Consider the following 24,279-nt stretch of genomic DNA (forward strand, 5'->3'; position numbering starts at 1 on the left):
GTGGCTCACTGTACCTGCTGAGCCACCGTGTCCCTCCTTTAACCTACTGTCGGAAAGAGGGGCAGAGAGGATCCCAACCGGACTGAAGCCACCTGCCTCTAATGCCCTATAATGCAGTGCCATACAGCTGTTACGTCAAGACTTACCACCCAGGGCTGGCTGCTGCGGTTGTTTTGCAACTGATGAAGATTTTTCCCCCCCTCATATAGCCCTATATCATTACTATTTTTGAAACGCTTCTGGGGACGTTTGTGAATATGTTTATTCCGGTGCTGTGGTGTGGTGCGTGAGGTAAGTGACTTATCCAGAGGTGCGCGCTTTCTCCAGCTCGTCAAATTGTTTTTTTTGTTACATGTGTCTAAAAGCCTTTGAAATGTTGATCTCAGATTTGGACTGTTTTCTTGTTTTTGTTCTCCTCTACTGTTAATGAGGGGTCGTTAGCTGACGGGTGTCAGAAATTAGATTAGAACTATTTGCCTAACCAGCCCCATCCATCGTGAATTTTCTGCAACTGGTGCTGATGATGGGAAAGAGCTGTAAAACGGCAGGTTGTATTGAAATGATGGGCCCGTTGCTAATCTCCAGCTGCGAATGCAAAGCAGGGAAAGAGTTGAGTCAGTCGTTGCAATGCTGTAAGGAAGTGTAGGCTGCAATGTCGGAGACATGGTGCTGATCTTCCAAACATGATGATTGGGAATATTTCTTAAACGTGACATTTATAGTGGAACGTCCCTTTAGTTGTCAAAGTGACTCCTTGGTTTGAGCACAGCAGTTCCAAGTTCAGGTGTTGCATGTTATTTGCTGTAACCTCCAGTCTTTAAACGCAGCGCTGTCATTTACTCATTATAAAGTTGAATTGTGCAGCAGCAGCCTGTCATGTTGGAGGTTATAGGCTACAATATAACCTGCTGATTCGAAACTGCTAGCAACCTGATTGCTGCTGTTATTTCAGACACACCTCACAGGGGGTAATATAGGTTTATACTATACTGTACATGTGCTGTGTACTACAGCCGCTAGTGAGCTGTAATAGTTCACCCAGCCTCCCATGCAGGAACTACCTCCCACACACTGTGATGACAGACACGATGAATAAGTAATCAGAAAGAGCCACATATCCCCACTGTACACTCTAAAACAAGCAGACAGTGAAACCACTGTCGTAATCCTTAAATTAAATATGGAGGTAAACATTTTCAAGTATCACAGAATAACTAACTGCTATAGCACCATGATTGCTGCCGTACAAGAACAAGATTCTAAATGATGCCAGTATATGAGTAGGGTTGTATTGCTATTTTTGTGGGCAAGTTGAGCGTTTTTCTTCTTCTTCAAAGATTAACAAGCATCACCAGTTCCCAATGTAAAACATTATCCATATCTTTATCCTCTTTATACCTGCTTGCTGACTGTGGTTAGAAGACCTCCTTCCACCTTGCAGTCAATGGGCGACGCCTCCTCTAACCACTGAAAGTGATAGTTTACAGTTTTTATTCTTATGAACGCACAGGGCATATGCATTTGTTGTCGGAAAACATTTATTTATAGGACAAAAAGCTTGAAGTGTTTCACTCAGTTAGTATTCTTTCTATAGCTTGCTCGACTTTTAAGTGAGTGGCGTTTTCTTTTTCTTCCTCGGTGGGCACAAAGTTTCAGTCTTGTTGGGCGTAACCCCACCAGGCTGTTCCAAAAGTATGTGCTGAAGATTTCATGTTAAATATCTGTTTGTTGTTCATGTTGCAGAGGGGACTGCTTTAGTATCAATGTCAAAAGTGATAAATATTTAAATTGTTTTGAATACCAAAACACCAACACTTATCAGAACAGCCTGTGTGTGTGTGTGTGTGTGTGTGTGTGTGTGTGTGTGTGTGTGTGTGTGTGTCTCAAAATGAGTAAATTGGAGTAGTGATTATAGTGAGACTGGCAGATAGATCACAGATAGATCGCAGAATGAGACTGTTGTTATCAATGTGTTCGGATTTACTTCCTTCCTGATTGTTTCATTTCAAGTCTGTGTCTCTGTGAGCCAGTGACATCACAAACAGTTGCATCTTTATTCACACACACACACACACACACGCACGCACACACACACACGCACACGCGCACACACACAAACACACACACACACACACACAATATGGAATGTTCTAATTCTGGGATCACGGTGACGGTGAGAAGGAGACGGCAGGCCTCATATTACTCCAGATTCCTTGGCTTTGCAGGTTCTACTCATGTTCTGTGGCAAGGCGTGTATGAGTGTTTGTGTTGGTTTCTCCATCCATGCATCCGTTTATTATTTGTGTTCCATTTGTGTGCAAGTAGTGGAGTATGAATGTTTTGGGGCGATATGATGTTGTGGGTTCTTCAATCGGATGATGCAGGTAGAGCTGCAACGATTAATCGACAAATCGATTATTAATCGATTATTAAAATAATCGCCAACTATTTTGATAATTGATTAATCGTTTCAAGTAATTTTTTTATAAAAAAATTCCAAATTCTCTGATTTCAGCTTCTCAAATGTGAATATTTTCTGGTTTCTTTAATCCTGTTATGACAGTAAACTGAAATTTCTTTGTGTTTTGGACATAACAATACATTTGAGGACGTCAACATGGGCTTTGGAAATGTTATCAACATTTTTCACCATTTTCTGACATTTTACGGACCAAAACACTAACCGATTAATAATTGATTAATCGAGAAAATAATCGACAGATTAATCGATTATCAAAATAATCGTTAGTTGCAGCCCTAGATGCAGGTCTTGCTCAACCGCCCTGAGACAGCTGGCCCCTTGTTGCTGCCACTGGTTGTTGTGGAATCTATAAACGTGTCAGACAACCATTATTATTATTATTTTTGTGGGGCTTTTATGGATAGTTGATGGTTGAGATTTTAAGGAAAAAGTGATGGGAGGAAAGCGAGGAAGACATGAAACGCAGATCGTCTTGCCAGAATTGCCGTGATGGCTGTTACATCTTATTTATGAGATCTTTCTAGTTTACTAGTTCACACACACACACACACACACACACACACACACACACACACACACACACACACACACACACACACACACACACACACATACACACATACAGGCCCATTAGTGTCCCTCTTTACAAACAGATTAATGTGGCAATGCTGCATTTTATACACGTATGAAAAGACCTGGCAATGTGACAACATCAACCTTTACCCCTATTTTGCCCTAACCATAACCCACTACAGCCAAAGTCCAAATCCAATGAAGTCCCTTGAAAAGTGAGAATGGGCCAAATTGTTGTCCTATAATGTTCACACCTCATAGTTAAACTCTGTCTCAAAACTCTCCCTCTTGAAAGGTGCCAAAGGAAACTCCAGATGCCCTCCCCCACATAGAGGGGGGGGGGGGACAAGTGAGGACTCACTGTCCTGAGCCAGAGGAATAGCTTGCCAACTGTTGGCTGTAAATACACAATGTACTTCCCATCCACCGCGTGGTAGAGTGGGTGGCTCAACAGGCCAGAACACTGCTCAGGTCCACCAAGCCTTTTCCCTCAACAAGTTTAAGTATAAACAGATTTAGCTCTTCAAAATGGACACTCTGGGTACAGTTTAGTCAGGAATGAGACCTTAAAGAATATGAAAAAAGGAGCTTGCGTGTCGATTTCCTCATTTGAAAAGAATCAGTGAAGGGAGAGAGGAGCCCTGATGAGGAAGTTGAGGTCTCCTGTAACAATGCATCACGCCCACTTCTCCCTGCTGTCACAAGACTAGACTTATTCATGACTGTGTGGGGGCTTTATTTATTTTTTTGTCTGTAGGGCCTATGTGTGCATTGGCTCGCCTCCATTCTTATATGAACAACAGTGTTCCATTCAAGAAATTAATGGAAGTCTTGTGCACATAGTGTGGACTCACAATGTGCTGTGAAGTACTTGTGGACTATTAAAAATACACAGCGCACAGACTTGTATATAGCTTCGTGTGCAGGAAGAATTATCAGCTCAGATTGAACGGCAGGGGCAAAGCACGTGCTCTAAGGCCAGATGACCTCTTGTATAATGCTACTGTGTATAACCCCCACCCCCACTCCCCCCACTAAAAAAATGCAGCAGTTGCTCAGGAACAGGTGTCATTCAACGTGATTTTTCTGCCAGTGAATCACGGTTAACAGTTGCCCAGAGACCCAGGCTCGCGCGACAAGATACACACTGCCCACCTTCTTCACCTCCAAGCCTCACACACACCCCTCCTCGAGTCCGTTTCATCACACAAGTGCCCTCGCTCCTGCCTCAGACGGTGGTTCAGCAGTCTGTGGTGCTGCTATAGGCTTAAACCGGTGATATATTTAATGTGCGCTCTTCTTCGTGGAAGGAAATATGATGCGCGAGGACATAGAGGAGCTTGTCCACGCGCGCAAGGAGGCAACGTGGGATCCGAGCGCTGCGGTCAGTTTGGTTTTGGAAGGTGCGTATAGGCCATAACTTGCATTAGAACTGGCACATCGCCATATTTACATACATGGACACACATATGATAGGTAACTTGAGATTCAAATGCATTTCCGTAGTGGAGCTCTGGACAAATGTGGTGTTCACGATGGATGGCGTTCAGCGCGTGCGTAATGCGTGCGTAATGCGACCGGGTCTCGTTCTCCTTCTATCGGACTCTGCTCGCATGTTTATTGTTCAGATATTTGGTTTATTATTCTGTTCAACAGTTGTTATTCAAGCTCAGACAATTCCTATTAAACTCCGACAGTCATATTATTGGTCGTTAATTTTTTTAATATATGTAGCATGTCTTTTTTTTCACACACATTCAGCCTTTTGTAGACTAATACTTAATAAATATATATATATATATTCTGTGTGAAACGGCCTTGTTTTATGCACACATAAGATGCATGGCTGAACAGGCTCTCAGAATCACACATGCTCACTGTGGTGCTTTGTCCTCTCTAATCTCCTTTACTTACTTTGTGTGTGTGTGTGTGTGTGTGTGTGTGTGTGTGTGTGTGTGTGTGTGTGTGTGTGTGTGTGTGTGTGTGATTGTGTGCGCGTGCGTGTGTGCGTGCGTGCCCAACCCATTCCAACGAATCGCTTTTTCTCAGTTTTGATGGCACCTGTTATGTGAGAGTAGTACCAGCTGTTATTTTGGTGAGCAGTTTGAACAGATGCGACAGACTCTAAAATGCAACAGGTGTTTACTGTCTACTGTCTCCAAACCACTTGGCATTATGGAGTGTTTTTTTCTTTTTTCGTTTGAGTGTATCCTATCCGAGGCTCTGCTTTTGGTTAATTAGATGACGCATCAAATAGCAAGAGGTCCTAGAAAGAGTAGCTTGTGCGTCGGTAGGAGAGCATTTCCTGTGTGTGAAATGTTTTTATAGAATTGTGCAATGTCAAAGCAAGTCAAGTAGTCTTTATGAATATAAAAGAAATCTTAATTTGCAAAAACAAAAACATTTGTTTAAATAAAAGAAATATGTGCCTATAGCTGTGTTTATGGGAGGGGATAAGGGTCCATGTTTGGCACCGTGCCCAAGTCAATACAGTCTTGTATTGTGCTCATCAAAATAAAACAACTCAATGAGTCAGTTGGAAGATGTTTGGGAAACATTTGACATTAGCAAACACTTTGACCTACAAACTGAAACAGGATGATGGTGGTATTATTCAGCCTTTTCTGTCTCAGCTTGCAGTGTTTACCACTTGTGCATGTAATGATTTGCTCATTCGGTATTATTACGATTCAGTGTCAGCCTTCATTAGACAAGACAAGATTCTGTTTGACTGATCTCGCTCTCAAAACAATTACTCAGCCTTGGACCTTTATTTCCTATATACCCAAGAGGTAATATCTTTCTAAGCTTATGCTACTGTGTCGATTGATCTGTTGATTTAGAAAAAAATGTGGTATTTGAAAGAATGTAGTTTCCTACTTGCTTTTATTGGTAGTAACAGGCCCTCTTTCAACTAGAAGAGGATGTAATGATAAGAAGTTATCATTGGTGCAGTACATTTTTGATCTTTTATGATGCTTAAATTATTTCCCATGCGTATACTGTTTTTATATTAGATTGGTTAAACATAGACCTGGACTCGTTACTGAACAAACTGTGTTCTTAGAAATTATTTTATGTGTTTCTTTCTGACACAATGTTGTGGATAATTTGGCTACTACCTCTTTTGAGAAAGAGAGAGAGAGAGAGAGAGAGAGAGAGAGAGAGAGAGAGAGAGAGAGAGAGAGAGAGAGCTTTTATTGCCACATTAGATTACATCAATTTATGAGTTTTATGGTGAAAGGCTGAAGAGTGTCTGTGTGGTTGGAAAAATACCTTTTGTGATACACTAATGCTGCGCCTTTATTTGATTCATAACATTCAAATCAATAAATAGGGCATGATGTGTGTGTCATTGTCTGTCAGCCCTTACAAAGCTCTTATAACAGTTTATTTCCCTTCTTTTTATTGTGTGTTTTCTTTCTAGTCACGCTGTTGCACTGTTTTAGACTGTTTTTTAATTATTTTTTTATTGTGCACACATTCATTTAAATATGCCTGTGTACCATGTAAAACACAGTAACGGTCTGTTTTAAAAAGTGCTAAATAATAAAAAATTTACTTTATAAATATTCCGTCCTTACTTACTTACTTACTTACTTACTTACTTACTTACTTACTTACTTACTTACTTACTTACTTACTTACTTACTTACTTATTTATTTATTTATTTATTTATTTATTTATTTATTAATTATTCTTTCGGACAATTCCACACAATACACAATTATCTCTTCCACATCATACATCATACTTTGTGTTGTCCGTACTTACTTACTGAATATCTTCATGTCCCCTTTCGTCACAGCCATCGTGGACACTGGCGAGCAGGAGCTGTTGCCCGTTGACATGCATTCCCCCTGAGCTTGGTGAGGTCTCCCTCTGTGGTGTGGTGGTGGTGGTGGTGAGATGCCGGTGCAGGCTGCCCAGTGGACAGAGTTCCTGTCCTGTCCCATCTGCTACAATGAGTTTGACAGCAGCGGCCACCAGCCCATCAGCCTGGGCTGCTCCCACACCGTGTGTAAGACCTGCCTGCACAAGCTGCACCGCAAGGCCTGTCCCTTCGACCAGACGGCCATCAGCACAGACATAGACCTGCTGCCCGTCAACTGTGCCCTGCTGCAGCTAGTGGGAGCTCAGGTGAGTCGGAGAGGAGATAAGCTACGTCAAAACTTGGTCTTCTGTGTCCTGTGTTTGCTCACTCAAAGAGAGGTGTAATGTAATCAAACATACATTTACCCAATTACTGTACTTAAAGGTGCACTGTGTAGTTTCAGATGGAGGGTCGTTTGTTTACTTATGCATAGCCTGCAGATAGTTTACAAAACATATTTTTCTCTACATGTTATTATTAAACTGAATAATTGTATGATTATTAATCAAACCAGAAGTATTTTGAGACACCTAGAACCAAACGTAAGACTAGAATATGCTTGTCAACAAAACTGTGGGCCCTATTGCCGTAAACAACAAGAGTGAAACAGTAAGATTCAAACAGTGATCCATGGATCCACATTTTCCTTTGAGTCAATTAAATTTATTCAGTAATAAGAATATAGCTTACAAATGTTCACACACAAAGTTACATAGTTCCTTTACTGTAAGTACAATTTTGAGAAACTGTACTTTACTTCACTACATTTCGGTAGGAAATATTCTACTTTTTACTCCACTGCATTTATCTGATAACTCAAGTTACTAGTTACTTTATGAATTAAGATTTTTGCAGATAAAACATATGAAGAGTTTATAAAATGTTGAGCGTCATTTTGTATACACATATGCCAACAATGTCATGGCTAAATCATTTTGATACTTACAGTAAATAATTTTCAAAATCAAATACTTTTGTACTTTTACTTGAGTGGTATTGTAATAGGGGACTTGCAACTTGCAACGGAGTAATTTTTTTGGTATGGCATCTAATCTTACTTAAGTAAGGTGTCCAGCTATACTCTATACAACATTGCTCACTGTGTATCTCTTAGGTCCCGGATGTGCAGCCGGTGAGCCTGAGCAGTGCAGCAGAAGTCGAGAACTATGAGGCGTGCAGGGTGTGTGTGGAAGAGCTGGCTCTCTACCTAAAACCTATCAGCGGAGCGAAAGGTTTGTGCCTATAAGCATTATATAAGTTGAATGCTTGTGTATTTTGTTGTGTTTTTCTCAGATCTGTGGCCATTTTGTGAAATAGAAAGAAGCTTTTTGATAATAAATGTTGGAGGGCTTGTGCGGGGGATGCTGTTGAGCTGCCTTTGCAAACTTGGCATTCATGCTTCTCACACTTCCCACGATGCCTGAAAGCTTATATATTAATGTTACTGAAGGACAACTCAGCTCTCTGTGTAACCAGACCAGAAAGATTAACCTCACTGAAATTTCTCTTGAAGTTTAACTTGTTTATTAAGCATTGTTCTGAGTGATGTTGCCGTTGCAATGGACGATTTTAGATAATTAGATAATTTCTATCATCATTCACACTGCGTCACATCTGTTCCCTAACCATTGGTGGGAGAGATTGGGTTGAGATGAACCTTGATAAAGAGGCCTCTAAATTCCCCTTCATCGCTCGTAACAGACCTATGATCGCCCTTTCCTCTGTTCTTTTCAGGATTAAAGGAAAGGTTCAACATGAATTTTTAGCTTTTTGCCTCACTCTCCTTGCAGTATGTATTTCGTTTTGAAATAACCTAACGTGTAAAAATATAGAGTGCAACATAGCTTGGTAAATAAACAAGTCCCAACAAGCACACAGGAGCGTTTAGTGATATTGTAAAGTTTACCTTTTGACCTGCTCTCCTTGACTAGCAGTGTTTGAGCTAAGCCAACATGGATGAGCCACCTTTGCCCATTTCTAATTTAAAAATGCTCGCACAGTTACAGGAACGGGTTCTGTCACCTTTTTTCTAGAGCTGGAGAGTGAGGCCAAAAAAAAAAAAAAATGCTGAACTATTCCTTTAAGATTTTTTTTTTGTTGTGTCATTGCTTTTTATATCCCACCACCACACATACCACTGTTCTACCACAGAGCTGTCACCTTCCGCAGGTGTGGCCAACAACCTGAGTCCCAGCGTGCTCAGTCGGCCCATGCAGAGGAAGCTGGTGACCCTGGTCAACTGTCAGCTGGTGGAGGAGGAGGGCCGAGTGAGGGCGGTGAGGGCCGGACGCTCGCTGGGAGAACGCACCGTCACAGAGCTCATCCTACAACACCAGAACCCCCAGCAGCTCTCTGCCAACCTCTGGGCCGCAGTCAGGGCCAGGGGCTGCCAGTTCCTCGGACCCGGTAAGGCTATTGCACAACATAACAGAATGCAATGTACGTATCACTGAGATGAACTACATGCTCGAAAGGCTCATTAAAATACTGAATTCTTTGAGGCAAGGCAAAAAAAAAGATTAGGGAGACATTTGAATGGAAGATATTTTTGAAAATTAGAACAATTTAAAACAAGCAAATGGCGTGTAAGAGACATGAAGTGTGATTTAAATACAACCACAATTCATACTTGTATTTCAACAGAGTTCATATCCACCCAGCTTCATTTGGATTGAAAAAATAGGCTTTCCTGTGTTAGTGTTAAGTCATTAGACAATACTATTTGCTCTGTGCCTACTTTGGATTTATGCTCCTGAAATTGAATTTGCAGTTTGGGGTGTGGATTCAAAGCAATTGGTGGCCTTTTATAGTTGACTGGGCTCATTGTGCCCAGAAGTTGCCTAGCCAGGCAATTTGGACCATTTATCTAAATCGCCTGTTTAGATTGCCTCATCAAAGCCGGTGTCCTGTGATGATTACTCATAGGGCAGATTCTGACTGGGAAAATGTTTCTCATCGTGATAACAGAATGAGTTCATTGACAAGTCTGAGGACACCTGGTGTAAAGAGCCTCCATGCATTAAAAATAGTTTGAAATGTGTTCGTTGTTTAGCTTTTGTTTGTTTGAAATTGAAAATAAGAATATGTATTGTCTGAATATCTCTCTCTGATTCTCTCCACTTTCTTTATATCCCCAAACATCTCTTACTTTTTCCCCATCAGCTATGCAAGAAGATGGGCTGAAGCTGGTGTTACTGGCCCTGGAGGACGGCTCAGCTTTGTCCAGGAAGGTGCTGGTTCTGTTCGTAGTCCAAAAGCTGGAGGCCCGGTTCCCCCAGGCCTCCAAAACCAGCATAGGCCATGTGGTGCAGCTTCTCTACAGGGCCTCCTGCTTCAAGGTAGGCAGGCAAAAAGGATGAGCACACACAACTACTGTAAATACATGTCAAACATGTGAATATGTTCAACAATATGTGAGCAAGCTGCACTATTCTGTGCAGTTGCTGACGTAGGGCTTCAATTAATACCCTTTTTATGTCTTTAATTATAGAGGTGTTTTCCAAAAAAAAAATTCGGCCCAATAAACAAAAACAATAATTTTTTTCTGAGGGACATGTGAACATTAAAGTCTTCACTCCCTAAAAGGGTCGCCCATACGACTAACGTCTGACTCTGCCCTAAAAGCCATACCTGTAATAAGGACATGGGCATCTGTGGATATACTTTCTGTGCGCGCGTGTATTTATGTGCCTGTGTCATGTGATAACGGACATGTTTGGCAGGGCAGAAATGCCAGCCCTCTCTCCGTGATGTAACTGCAGTCTATATTTGCCCCCTGTTGCCCCGCCTTGCAGAATGGAGCGAGACGGCACAGATAAGCAAGGGAAAGAGCATGGAAGCTGCTCGTCTGAAAGATGTAATCTGATTCCTCCTCGGTTGTAATTTTGACCACTAAGGCCCTGGTTAGATTTGTAAGCGATATACACTTGCCGGTGGGGTGTGTGCGTAGGTGTCTTATGATGATTACTCATAGGGCAGATTCTGAGAAGGGGAGATTCCCTTTGACTGATCTGAATTTTGAGTTGAAGTCTGAAGACACCACATGCAAAAAATTGACTGATCTGTAAATTCAATTACATTTAACTCGAAGCGACCCATACCAAAACACTAATTTATATCTTTTTAAGCAATTACTGGCCCCAAAATGAACATATCTTATCATTAGCAAGTCAGTCAGTTATCCCTAGACTGCCATAGTGTAACACACTGAGGGCAAACAACAAACATGTTATGCAGCATTTTCATTTTTTAAAAGCACGCTATAACTGAAAGATTGCAGTGTGGATTACAACGTACACTACTTAACCCAATAACTCTTAAGATTTACTGGCCATTCAAGCAAACATAAATGATACCTGAAAAATATAACGCAACATACAAAAATTGTCGTGTACGGTCAGCTATATACTAGGGGGGAGTGACTTTTCATTTAGGGTGGAGTAAAAGATTGACACAACATTAATTTACTTGTTCTCTATCAAGGACTTGCAAACAATGATTTAACTGTCCATATACCCTTCCTTCTCCTCCCCGTCCTTTGCTGTCTGTTAATCACCCCTCTGTCTTGGTCCCGCCCCCTTTTGTCTGCTCTACTTCCTGTCAGGTGACTAAACGTGACGAGGACTCTTCTCTGATGCAGCTGAAGGAGGAGTTTCGTACGTACGAGGCTCTGAGGAGAGAACACGACGCTCAGATTGTTCACATCGCCATGGAAGCGGGCCTGAGAATCTCACCAGAGCAGTGGTCCTCGTTGCTGTACGGAGACCTGATCCACAAGTCACATATGCAGTCCATTATTGACAAGGTATATCAGTATATTGGATTGTAACAAACCCGTAGAAGCACATGAACCAAACACATTGACCTGTTCTGTGCTAATATATGATATCACAGTTGGTTTTCTCAATTAGCTATAACATAATTGGCATTTTGGACCATTTGACTAAATTGCCATGTTTAGATTGCCTCATCAAAGCCGGTGTCCTGTGATGATTACTCATAGGGCAGATTCTGACTGGGAAAATGTTTCTCATCGTGATAACAGAATGAGTTCATTGACAAGTCTGAGGACACCTGGTTTCAAAGAGCCTCCATGCATTAGAAATAGTTTGGAATTTGTTTGTTGTTTTGCTAGAAAATAAGAATATGTATTGTTTGCAGGGTCTGCATGCCTGTCTGAATATCTCTCTCAGTTTCTCTCTGGGCCGTTGTATCATGGGGCTTTTTGACTCACTCCCCTCTTCTATCCATCTATCTGCTCTAGTTGCAGTCTCCTGAGTCGTTTGCAAAGAGCGTCCAGGAACTGACCATCGTTCTGCAGAGGACAGGAGACCCCGCCAACCTCACAAGCCTCAGAGCGCACCTAGAGCTACTGGCCAACATAGACCACAACCCAGGTACGTACCTAAAAGTGTGTGCGCTTTCAACAGTGTTCGTCCGAGTGAATGCTGATGAGTCTGGGACAATTCACGCCTCTCTGAACAAAGGGTTTCGTCCGGCGCTGCGAAGAATATGAATGAAGTGAAAAAGGGAGGGAAATTGGCAAGCCGTGGCACTCACAAACGAAAATGCAATTAACGAAGAACAAAGGATGAGAGACTAAAAACGACTGACTCATGTTCGTGTGATAAACGTTTATTCAGCAGAGCACAATGACAAAGCAGAGTGTTTGACGTGTTTCCGTTTGAAATATTATTATGGCACTCACATCGAAATGTATAATGTATAATCGTTCTGTGTTAAGCTACTTAGCTGCTAGAAGTGCTTGTGCTTCCTCAGGTAAAATATGAAAATGTTAAAATGGTTGAAGACCAAACATTGTAGCTGTATTAATCTAAGATGTTCTTTCTTTTTGGTGCTAGTTAGCAAATGTCAATGACTAAGTTTGTGGTAAAACTTGCCTGCCAATCAACTGAGTGTGTTACCATACTTTGTAATGGAGATAACGATGTAAGAGCACTTGTCCTCATCCAAATGTAAGTCAGCTATAAAGATTTGCCTGACCTAATGCTATCATAATGTCTAATCTCTATGATATCTGTCTCAGTTCACGCTGAACTTGCTCTTGGCTAACTGCTACCTGTGTGCTACCTTCTCTGAGACCTTGAGTAATGCTAAGAATCTCCATACCAAACAGACTGTGTTGTTGATCTGTGTGCAGATGCCCCAGCGCCCTCATGGGAGGAGCTGGAAAGTGTGACGCTGGCGGTGAAGCTGGTGGTTCACGGACTGGTGGAATTCATACAGAACTTCAGCAAGAAGAGCCACGACTCTCCACAGGTACACACCCATGCAATAGGAGAGGAGATTGCAACAGTTATATACAGGAAATGGGTGAGATCGTTTCACATACTATTATTTTCCAAGTGGCAGAGTAAATAATGAAGGACAATGCTGGGAGTAGAAGTTGCTCCATACAGGCACCGTAGAAGGCCATCGGCATGGAAGATAAGGTGTTCATGCAACAGAGGCACACTGTTCCTCGTGGCTGTGGCATCTTAGATAGTTAAAAGGACACAATACCCAATGGTCACTGGCCACTAACTGTGTTTAGATTGCCTCATCAAAGCCGGTGTCCTGTGATGATTACTCATAGGGCAGATTCTGACTGGGAAAATGTTTCTCATCGTGATAACAGAATGAGTTCATTGACAAGTCTGAGGACACCTGGTTTCAAAGAGATTAGAAATATGTTTGTTCGTATAGCTTTTGTTTGTTTGAAATAGAAAATAAGAATATATATTCTGGGGGCGCCCTTAGCTCAGTTGGTAGGGCGTCCCCCCCATGGGCCTCGGCCAGCAGTGGACCCGGGTTCGATTCCAGCCCGCGGTCGTTCTCTGCATGTCACTCCCCTCTCTGCCCCATTTCAACTCTGTCTCTACACTATCAATAAAAAGCATAAAAATGCCAAAAAGAAAAGTATTTAAAAAAAAATATAAATAAAAATATATATATATTCTTTGCAGGGTCTGCATGCCTGTCTGAATATCTCTCTGGACTAGAGCTGTGTAAAAACCAGGAAATATTTTTGTGTGTTTGTCTTGGGGACGCCGTGCAATCAACCACTAAATTTGTTTTCCGGTCGAGAATGTAGGCTAACACAAAGGTCATCATTAAAGTCAGACATCCTTTGTAGTCCGTCCATACCTCGGCTGGCTTTGACTTGGGACTTTTTGCATCAATTGTTTTTGCCGACACATTGTCTTTGACATCCGTATCAGTAGCCACAAGATTTTCCCTTTCCCTTTCAATATCTGCCGTCTTCAAATAAAAAATGGGAATCACCTTGTATATAGTTCATAAGTCACTGTTAAGAGTAAAATTGAACCAGCACTTTGACATGAACTTTACACTTACCATATTTTACTGGTATGACAACACACAACATCCGACTAAAGAGTGATATTATCATTTGCTATTCAACAATATTAACAATACCACCATAAAGCGTTGGGAAATGATGTGCTTTTTCTTTAAGACTTACATGCATTCGTTTCTTAATTTCACAGTTAACGTGCATTGCATCTGTGCATTTTGCAGCCTCAGGCCAACAGCAAGTACAAGACCAGCATGTGCCGAGACCTTCGTCAGCAGGGAGGCTGTCCCCGAGGAACCAACTGTACATTCGCACACACACAGGATGAGCTGGAGAAGTGAGTGGGCGCTCACACGCACACGCAAAAGACTGTACTGCTTTCAAAAATTGAGATCATCTAACATTTTGTTTAAAAATGTTTTGCTTATAAAAATAAAATGTTTGACATAAGCCAGCGTCTCCATCTATGGGAGTTAACATAAGTCTTATAACTGCCAAATGAAACTGTATTATGTTAAATATATGAGGAAGAAATTAAGAGTTTGAGTTAATTAGTTATGAGGTCTAATGAGGTTTGTAGCTGTTTGTAGCTCTCCCAACCCACTTCTCTTCTTTAATTAGATTTTATTTAGCTAATCATATATGTATTTGCAAGAGGATTTACATAAGGTCCTCTGTGACATTATTATTGCCTTGCTAAGGATATACACATGTGCACGCACACATTCACACGCAAACATCCAATCCCAACTTGCTTAAAGGTGCTACGAGGAACTTTGACATATTTATGAAACGGTCAAATTTGTCCTCTGATGATCATAAATTACATGTTACAGCAAACGAGACCAGTCAGTGCAATCAGTGGAAAGAATGCTATTTTGATATAGTTTTTCTCAATGCCTTTGTCATGGGTACGTTCACCCAGGAACTACAGCTGGCCTCGAAAAAAAACTACCGCTTTTGTTCAAAGGGGGTGCAAGAATGAACACAGACTGAAAGTTCCTCGGAGCACCTTTAAAAAGTGTTTCCCCTAAAGAAAAGATAACCCTTAACCTTTGTACTTAATTGTTCCCCCATCTTCCCTATACAGATTTAGGCTGAGGAACAAGAAGAGTGGCAGTGTGGGCCGTGCGTTCCCTTTGGCGCCGGGGGTTATGGGTAAAACCTTTACCATGGAGGGCAGCATTCACGACGATGTGTGCACGGGAGTTGGACAGTGTCTCCCAAGCTTGGAGGATAACACGGGTACAGCCCACTGCACAGAGGGAGGGCCCAGCAGCCTGACTCACCCCCAGCTCATCTCCAGAGGGGCGGACATGATGGAAGACATGAAGAGAACGCTGCCAAATGGATCCAATGGGGCTAACGGCTCCAACGACACCAACAGAAATACACAGGGGTCGACTGAACAGTAAGATTGTTCATGCACTACTTATTCACTGCTGCTTGATGGATAGATGGATGGATGGGTGGATGCATAGATAGATAGATAGATAGATAGATAGATAGATAGATAGATAGATAGATAGATAGATAGATAGATAGATAGATAGATAGATAGATAGATAGATAGATAGATAGATAGATAGATAGATAGATAGATAGATAGATAGATAGATAGCGAATGCAAAGTCCTTTAGCCAAGCAGTTGCCTCTTGCTCAGCTGTATGAAGGGTGACAAGTCCTCCTTTAAGTTTTTGTAGAGGGCATGCTTCAATGATGTGATGCATTGTTTGCTGCTCTCCACAAGCACACTGTGGGGTTGGGCTGCTGCCCCATTTGTGAAGGCTGGCCAAGCAGGGGCCATGTCCAGTCCTGAATCTGTTCAATGTTGTTCACTGCTTCCTTGGGAGATTGGTACCAGGGACCGGTAGGGTGGGGTCTGACACCAGGTGTTGATTTGGGACATCCTTGGACTCCCATTCCTTTTTCCAAACTGATTGGATGTTGAGATCAGCTGGTGGTGGGTTCTTCCAAATTGGACGTCTAGATGGAAGTCGAGCAGTGGGTGGATTAAAAATGTCCATGTGAATTGGAAGGTAAGGGGAGTCTTTAGTCTTTTGGAGCATCCTTTGAGTAAGGACTACTCGCCGGATGTGTGGAGGAGCTATGTTGGCTAGGACGGGGAGCCAGGGGAGTGGTGTTGAGCGGATTGTTCCTGTGATGGTCCTCATTGTAGTGTTCAGCTGGGTGTCCACATGGTGTGTATGGGATGACCTGGACCAAACAGGGGCACAGTATTCCGCTGCAGAAAATACAAGGGCTAGTGCTGAAGTACGCAGAGTGGGGGCTGCTGCCCCCCACTTTGAGCCAGCAAGCTTACTGAGGAGGTTGTTTCTGGACTTCACCTTTGCTGCTGTCCTTTTGAGGTGTTCTTTGAAGGATAGGGTCCTGTCAAGGGTCACCCCAAGGTAGGTTGGAGTGGAGGCATGCTTTAGTTTGGTCCTGTTCAGATAGATGTTGGGTTCTCTTGTGGCTTCTGATAGATAGAGAGAGAGAGAGAGAGAGAGAGAGAGAGAGAGAGAGAGAGATATTATTGAAAGTGTTTTTTTGTGACTTGCCAGTCACCTTCCCTGCTGTATTTACTATTTTTGAGAGTTTGTTTTTTTCTTTTTCACACTCAGGTTGCCGTACCCGGCTGTTTAGTTAAATAATAATATTCTTTCATGCTTGTACAGCACCTGCTATTGACACTCTACCTCAGTGTGACCGTCTTAATAAAGCTTCCAGTTAAGCATTACTATTAATGTGTGATGCGAGTCAGATGTGTGCCTACATGCATGGTTCCAAACCTCATTTACATTTGTATCAGTCTAGTCAGGTCCACATTTACAAGTCGCCTGAGGTGTGGATTTTGCTCACACTGGATAATTTGCGTAGGGATTTTGGCAGAGAAATAGTCCCGCACATTTATGCTTTGCCACGTTATTTCCCTCTTTTTATGTTTGTCCATCATTCTGTCTGTCCTTCATAGGAAGCCCATCTCTCCTCCCAACACTCCAGTCAGTCACTCTTTGGCGTCATCTCCCTTGACAACAGCAGTGCGTGGGGACGGTGGTGGCGCTCCTTTGCCCAAACATGGTCAGTTCGTGCTGCGCTCACCGCATCCTTCTCAGGCGTCAGAGCAGCTGTACTATCAGGAGCCCCACTCTGCATATGACCATTATCAACCCACCTGTGAGTCAAGCTTTGATATACATGAAAGCTTGAATTAAAACATTTATTCCCTGTTGTCTTGGTAAAAAGTGCAAATTAATGTGCTCTTTTCTTTTCTTTTCTTTTCTTTTCTTCTCTTCTCTTCTCTTCTCTTCTCTTCTCTTCTCTTCTCTTCTCTTCTCTTCTCTTCTCTTCTCTTCTCTTCTCTTCTCTTCTCTTCTCTTCTCTTCTCTTCTCTTCTCTTCTCTTCTCTTCTCTTCTCTATTATTTATAATCTACTTCCATTTGCGATATTTTTTCAGTGCAATCATGTTACTGTATACACATCGCTAATTATTACAGCGCTGTTTCAGTATTATTGATATGATGCTATATTTATTCATAACATTTTTCCAATGTCAATATTTTACATACTGTAGCAGCTTCTGTATAACTTTTATCATAGACATAGTTATTTCCAGTACTAACACTGTAACACTTATGATATCAGTTTTGTACATGTTACATTTCTATTATTATTATTTCCAGTACTAACACTGTAACACTTATGATATCAGTTTTGTACATGTTACATTTCTATTATTATTATTTCCAGTACTTACATTGTGTACATATTATATACCAATGTTCATACTTAATTACTTATTTACGTATATACCTATTTACTTATATACTTCTTATTCTTACTATATTGTTAGATTTTTTAATGTTGGTAAAACTGTGTTGCCTTAATCACATACTCTTTAAACTTGTTCCTTTAACATGTTTCTATTCTAAATAGGAACAACCGAATTTGTTGTTCTGGGATCAATAAGGTATTTCTGATTCTGATTCTCTTCTCTTTCTCCTCTCTTCCCCCTCTCCCTCTCTTCAGCAGGTTCCTACTACCCATCTTCTCTTCATCCTCCCCACAAACCCTGCATGGCTCGGTTCCTACGTTCCTCCAATGTCCCAGAATCCTCTCTGCCTCCCTCGCTTGGCCCGCATGGCTCGTCTTCCTATTCCAGCGACTCTCAACCGCCACACCCATCTTCTTCATCTTCCTCTTCGGGGTACCAACACACAAGAGATCGGATGGGACCCCATGCCTTCCATCAACACCCGGGTCAGCCTCAGTACGGACACCTGGCTCCGGCTCACGGTGTTTACGCTCCTCTCTATGACAGCAGGAGAGTATGGAGGCCTCAGGTGAGCCTCATGTTAATGATCAAATTAAAGGTGGAGTCAGTGAATCTGGAGAACGCTTGTTGTGGAAATAACTTTTGGTCAAAATCAGTGAATCTCACAATATGCTTACTGTCCGTACTGTGCGTGAGCAGAAAAAAATCTGGAGTTGACACAGCCTAGGCTCTGTAAACAGGCCTGTCGTTATAGCTACGGTTGCCCCTTTTGTTTACCGTTTGTCTACATACCAGTTAACATCAGATTTTTACAGTACATAGACATTAAGGACAAGGATTGGAAATATCACACATTTTGACAAAAAGCTATTTCGACAACAAGCTTTCTCAGAATTGCTGACTCCACCTTTCATTCATCATGTTGCTGTGTAAATATGATCATTGTATCTTGTAACTTATACATACAAATTATTATCGTTGAAGCTGTACCATAGAGAGGACGCCAGGAGTAACTCGCTGCCTCCGGAGGTGCTGCATTCTTCCGTCTACCAGCCTCCACTCAGGGAGAGATTCAACTCTCTAGACAGCAACTACTGCTCTGGAGCTGAACACCGTGCAGGCCTACACAGGGTAGGGGTAAAACAATGCATGTCTCATGGTGTGTCCGTTGAGAATGCTCCCTTCTGATCGTCTGATTTTTTTTCTTCCCTTTCCGATAATCAGTAACAACAGCTCTAACCTGCTGTTACTTGGCTACTGCAGTGTTTGAGTAACTTGTATTCCAGCATGCACATTGTATCTATCTATTTAAAGTAATGCCAAAAGAAAAAAACAGTAAATAAAACTACAAGAGAGATATTCCACTCTAAACGCGAAGTAAACCATGCTTTTCTCTGCCCAGGCTAGGGGTAATACTATTGCTGCTATTTGCTTTTTTTTTTCTCATTGTGCAGCATCAAGTTTATCCAGTAAAATTGCAGCGTTGTCCTGAGCAACATTTCCGTTCCTTGGCTTTTTTTCTCTTCTTGACGCCCACATATCATCTCACCTCCACCTTCCCTGCCAGCCACAGAGCTGCAGTATGAAGCTTCAGCCTCCTCTGTAGTCCTCCCACAACTCAGACAAATATGTCTCTGCCTCCCCCACTCACTCACTCACTCACTCACTCACTCACTCACTCACTCACTCACTCACTCACTCACTCACTGTCCTTCACACAACATCACGATATTGCTTCATGACATGTGTGGACCACTGCTAGTTTACCAATAAAGCTTTGTATGTGTTAGATAAGGATTCGCAAAATACAGGCCACACACACAGTCTGACCATTTTTAATACATATTTAAATTGAAGTGGAAAATACAACATGTTAAGTGACTCAGTGTTAATAATTCCAAATTACCCCTAATTATATAGGATTTTAACAGTTTAAAACAGTTGAGCAATGTTAGAAAGTTTCAAATCATGTTGAAAAGATGAATATTTTGAAGAATAACTGTGAGTGTACTTGCTGCAAGACTTGAGCATTTTTGTCACGCATTTCTGCGAGCCCACATCCAGTAACATGAACTCTCAGTTGGGCAGACAAAAGCAAACATTTCACTATGGGAACACTGCAATGCAATGTGATGCAGTGCAGCACAATAGTCCTGCAATTTACCTCATTGTGTCCACTGCCCGCTGTTTGTACAGTATTTGGTAGGAAACACATTTTACATTATGAGGCAAGCTGATGTCAAACCACTAATATCTTCATCCTCAAACATTTTAATTATTTTAATGAACTTCCCTCTAGATAAAAACTGATCCACAAAATGTACACCTCCTTTGATTGTTCCCACCCCTACATCTTGAGGAATGGCTCCTCCATCTGCCCCTGTGTATAGTCCTAGACCAAACATCAGTAGCCTATCAGTCGTCACTTATGGCTTCAATTGGACATGTTGGCTACCTAATCTGCACTAAACTGTTAATTAAATAGCTTTTTTCTATGTTTGTTTAAGTATTTGTTCTTCTTTTCTCCATGGGCAGGATTATGGTCGCGTTCCTCTGGGTTATGAGGATTTATTCAGGAGGAAGCAGGAACAGTGGGCTCACCATCACCATCACCACCATCACTCCAGCAACAGGCCCTCCCAGTCCTCCCCCATCTTCACCATTGATTTTGGAACCGAGGTAGGAAGCAAATAGGAGAGACAACACTTGTACACACACACACACACACACACACACACACACACACACACACACACACACACACACACACAAGGGGTATTTATAGACATGACAAGTTAAATTAAATTGTCCCCATGATCAGTTAACCGAGATCAATAAATTCCCGCCTGCATTTTACCTATTCCAAAAATATGTTGGAGTTCATGCCTATCCCAAAAGCTTGCTCCTCGGCTGTGTTCAATGCTATTTAGGTAGGAGATATAGTTGCTTAGCAACTGTGGAGGACGATATCATTGCAATGCACAATTGCGGTGTGTGTGGGTGGGTGGGAGCGTGTGAGAGAGAGAGAAGAGAGAGCGAGACTTTAACAGGCAGTGACTCAGACTTTCAGCCAGTTTAAAGCTTTCAGATATGTAATTGTTCAGACTTCCGCATTAAAATGTAGCTCTTACAAGGACATATCTCTTTAAAGTGTTTGTTTACTGATCTCACTTTATCTTTGATGCTTCTGCATCACAACAAGTAACAAGTAAACAAGACAGTCGGGCAAAAAGACCAACTGTTCCTCTGATGATGCTCGGTGTTCGCCGCGGGGACGGCAGTAAAGCAGCAGCATGTCAGCGCCGGCTGTGAGAGCATACATATAAATGAGTGGGCTCCTATATTAGACATATGAGACCTTCTGCCGCTGAGCCAGTTAGCCATCCCAAATGTCATTGTATAGATAGATACTAATATCACATAGCTGCAATAAAGAGTGAAATGGATCCAATAGTGCTCCATATGTAATGCGCAAACAGCTGCTTTCACCAAAACACTGCTCTTGCACATTCCTCTTTAAAACGAATGCTTTGCAGATCAGTCTAGATTCAGCAACAAGAATAGTGTCTCACCATCATTAAAACATTCTCTTTCAGCAGTTGGAGAGCAGTGGAGGCCAGTGCGTAGGCTGCCGGTTCAGAGGGGAGGAGAGTATAGCGCACTACTCCCCGTGGTCCTGTGGTACCATCGGGCCCTGCCTCAGCCCCTTTGAGCCTGAAGCGCTCACACACACGTCAGCGGCTCACTCCTGCTCAGAACACTTGGTGAGACAGACACAATGTTAAAGGCACACACCCTAAAGACAAGTCTCCTTTTTCTTTCATTTCAAGGGGTGTTATTGTTTTGTTTTATTTATTTAGGAGTTGGACAGTAACAGAGGCGGAGATGGCGGCGTTAACAGTAGCGGCGTGGGGAAGCGATGGTTGCATTCATTTGATCACTACAGACGCATAAAGGACGAGGACCCCATCATTCCCTTCAGCGAGGGGCCCATTATCTCCAAGTGGGGAGCCATATCCAGGGCATCTCGGACAGGCTACCACACCACCGACCCTGTGCAAGCCACGGCCTGCCAGGGCAGCGCCTGCACCACACCCATCAACTTTAAAGGTGAGGAGGAATATAGGGGCGCTATGAGAGAGGAAAGCAAAAAAAGTAGACTCACAGTGAAGGCTTGACCAGAGCTGGCACATTAAGAGGCAGAAGTTATGTAAAATAGATTAGAAAAAAGGCTTGTTTTTTTCTTTTTATACAATGAGAAAAGTGAGAACCAAAACTATTTTGTAGTCTAGCTTTTTTTTTTTTTTTTTTTTTTTTTTTTAAGGTGGAAATGTCATCAATGTTTTACTATTTACCCGCCCCTATCTGTGAAGCCCTTTTAAACCTGTGTTTAAAATACAGATATGTAAAATACGATATGATTATAACTATAAGGATATACTGTATACTGTCTCCATCGTTAAATTTTTTTTCCATTACTTTTCCCCTCGAAGATTACAACCCCCACTTGGAACACAGTGACTACAGGTGGAGCTCCAGAGGATCAGACTCTTCCAGCCACTCCAGTTTCCTAGAGAGGTACAGGTACAAACACATTTACAAACACTTCAATTATTTTCTTATATCTTACCTTTTCATAAAAAAAATTTTTTTTCCCCTCACAAAAAAATCAACTTCAAATGAACTTTGGGAAAACATTCAAACCCACGTACAAATAAGTGATAATTGAACAGGAAACGTTGCTATGGTTGCTGTGCATTAACAACACACATCACTTTCTAACGATATTTATATCAAGAAATAAAAAATTGGTTGGCTCTATCTGTGTGTGTTTTTCTGCTTTCAGCGAGCAGCTTTGTGCATCAGAGATTCACTGCCGTCGAACGTCAATAAGCAGTGAAGGGAAGATGGTGTCCGATCTGAAAGCCCGTCAGACCGCTTACAGCCAGGAGCGGAACCGGGCCGAGAGCGAGCCGGACATTGAGCTGGAACTGTGCGCTCTCGACATGGAGGATTCAGACCACCAGGACAATAAGTCTCAGGTTGGTTTGATTCTGTAAATCACACCAGAGTAATGCAACTTATACCGTAAAACATGTAATAGATTAATGTACAACCAAAAACCCTTTTATCACCTTTCTTTTTTCGTTATCATCTTTGCCCCTTCAGGACTCTTTAGACCTGGACGGGCCACAGTCTCAGGATGCTTCCCACCACCTCCTCCTCCCTCCCTGCTCCTCTCCCCTCCTCTCCTCTCCTGTAGAAGACAACCACCAAATGGAGGATCTTTCCACAGAAAAGATGGATGCTCACCTGCTGAAAAAGATGGCTTTCAGGTGAGTCACCATGGTGACTGCGTTACATGGAGGTCACCCTCTGTCTTAGTCATCTTTATTAGTACACTGATAGTGTACACTGCTCGTGCATTACTTCTTAAATTAAAAAAAAAAATCTTCCAAAAACAAAACAAAACAAAACAAACCAAAGGAAACAAAACAACAATAGAAATACAACAGTACATAAGGATGGAACAAATAGTTGTTCACCTATTCATTCACACACATTTTTCACTGGCCGAAATGCATGTTATTTCACATCTTATGATGACACAAACACAGAACATTTTTCCCAGTACCTCAAGCATTTTTAAGTCCTTAGATTTAGTAAGAAGGTAATTCTCTCTATACATTGAATGTTCGTAACCAAATCTCTCAAATCAGACTCTGTTGGAGGATCGGTCTACAACCATTTTCGTGTTACATTGTGCACTACCTCTTACTCTCTTTTGTCCTCTCTATTTCACTCTATCCTCTCTTTCTGTTTACCAGGAAGTCTCTGTCTCCTGGTGGCTTGGTTTCAGGAGGTCTGGCCGTGGGTAAGCTGGTGATGAGGACTGGACCTCGTGGACTGGGGGACTCTTCTACACGGCTTTGTCCCGACGTGCCTGTGACAGAGATGCTGCTCAATGGAAGCTAAAAGAGAGGACACACAAAGTCATGCACTGGCCTGCGTCAAGCTAGAGCTGTATCGCTTGCCCACAACCAGATCTGGGTTAAAGGGTAATGCCATTTAATCCCAGCCTTTATCAATCATCTATGCCCAAATAAAACCTGACAGATATGGGTTAACAGTCTGTGCCGCAGCCACATCGAAAGGGGCCAAGTCCTGCCTTCCTAAGTGTACAGGCCCCAAAGAGAATCTAGCGATATCACTGTTTATGCCTCCTGAGGCCACGAGACCAGTTTATCCTGGCCAGTA

At 42.1% G+C, this 24,279-nt stretch overlaps 1 protein-coding gene across 1 annotated transcript; it reads left to right on the forward strand.

The window, feature by feature from the left end:
* The first annotated feature begins 214 nt into the window (after positions 1 to 214).
* Positions 215 to 24,035, forward strand: rc3h2 (ring finger and CCCH-type domains 2). Its single transcript, XM_080047082.1, has 20 exons — positions 215 to 291; positions 6,865 to 7,196; positions 8,045 to 8,162; positions 9,100 to 9,336; positions 10,093 to 10,268; positions 11,534 to 11,734; positions 12,194 to 12,326; positions 13,091 to 13,209; positions 14,470 to 14,582; positions 15,336 to 15,656; positions 17,220 to 17,422; positions 18,276 to 18,589; positions 19,006 to 19,152; positions 20,557 to 20,700; positions 21,618 to 21,785; positions 21,882 to 22,131; positions 22,515 to 22,599; positions 22,868 to 23,063; positions 23,191 to 23,357; positions 23,850 to 24,035. The coding sequence occupies exons 2-20, from the start codon at positions 6,966 to 6,968 to the stop codon at positions 23,995 to 23,997; spliced, it is 3,471 nt and encodes a 1,156-aa protein (XP_079903208.1). The 5' UTR covers positions 215 to 291; positions 6,865 to 6,965; the 3' UTR covers positions 23,998 to 24,035.
* Positions 24,036 to 24,279: the final 244 nt, after the last annotated feature.

This window comes from Ammodytes marinus (genome assembly GCF_949987685.1).
Source record: "Ammodytes marinus genome assembly, chromosome: 18".
Taxonomy (NCBI): domain Eukaryota; kingdom Metazoa; phylum Chordata; class Actinopteri; order Uranoscopiformes; family Ammodytidae; genus Ammodytes; species Ammodytes marinus.

Bases quoted from the DNA above. Each gene is read 5' to 3' on its own strand.
- rc3h2 (XM_080047082.1), top strand. From the start codon at position 6,966: ATGCCGGTGCAGGCTGCCCAGTGGACAGAGTTCCTGTCCTGTCCCATC. The intron at 9,337-10,092 runs GTAAGGCTATTG...TTTCCCCATCAG, and splicing joins CTGCCAGTTCCTCGGACCCG to CTATGCAAGAAGATGGGCTG. The intron at 22,132-22,514 runs GTGAGGAGGAAT...TTCCCCTCGAAG, and splicing joins CACACCCATCAACTTTAAAG to ATTACAACCCCCACTTGGAA.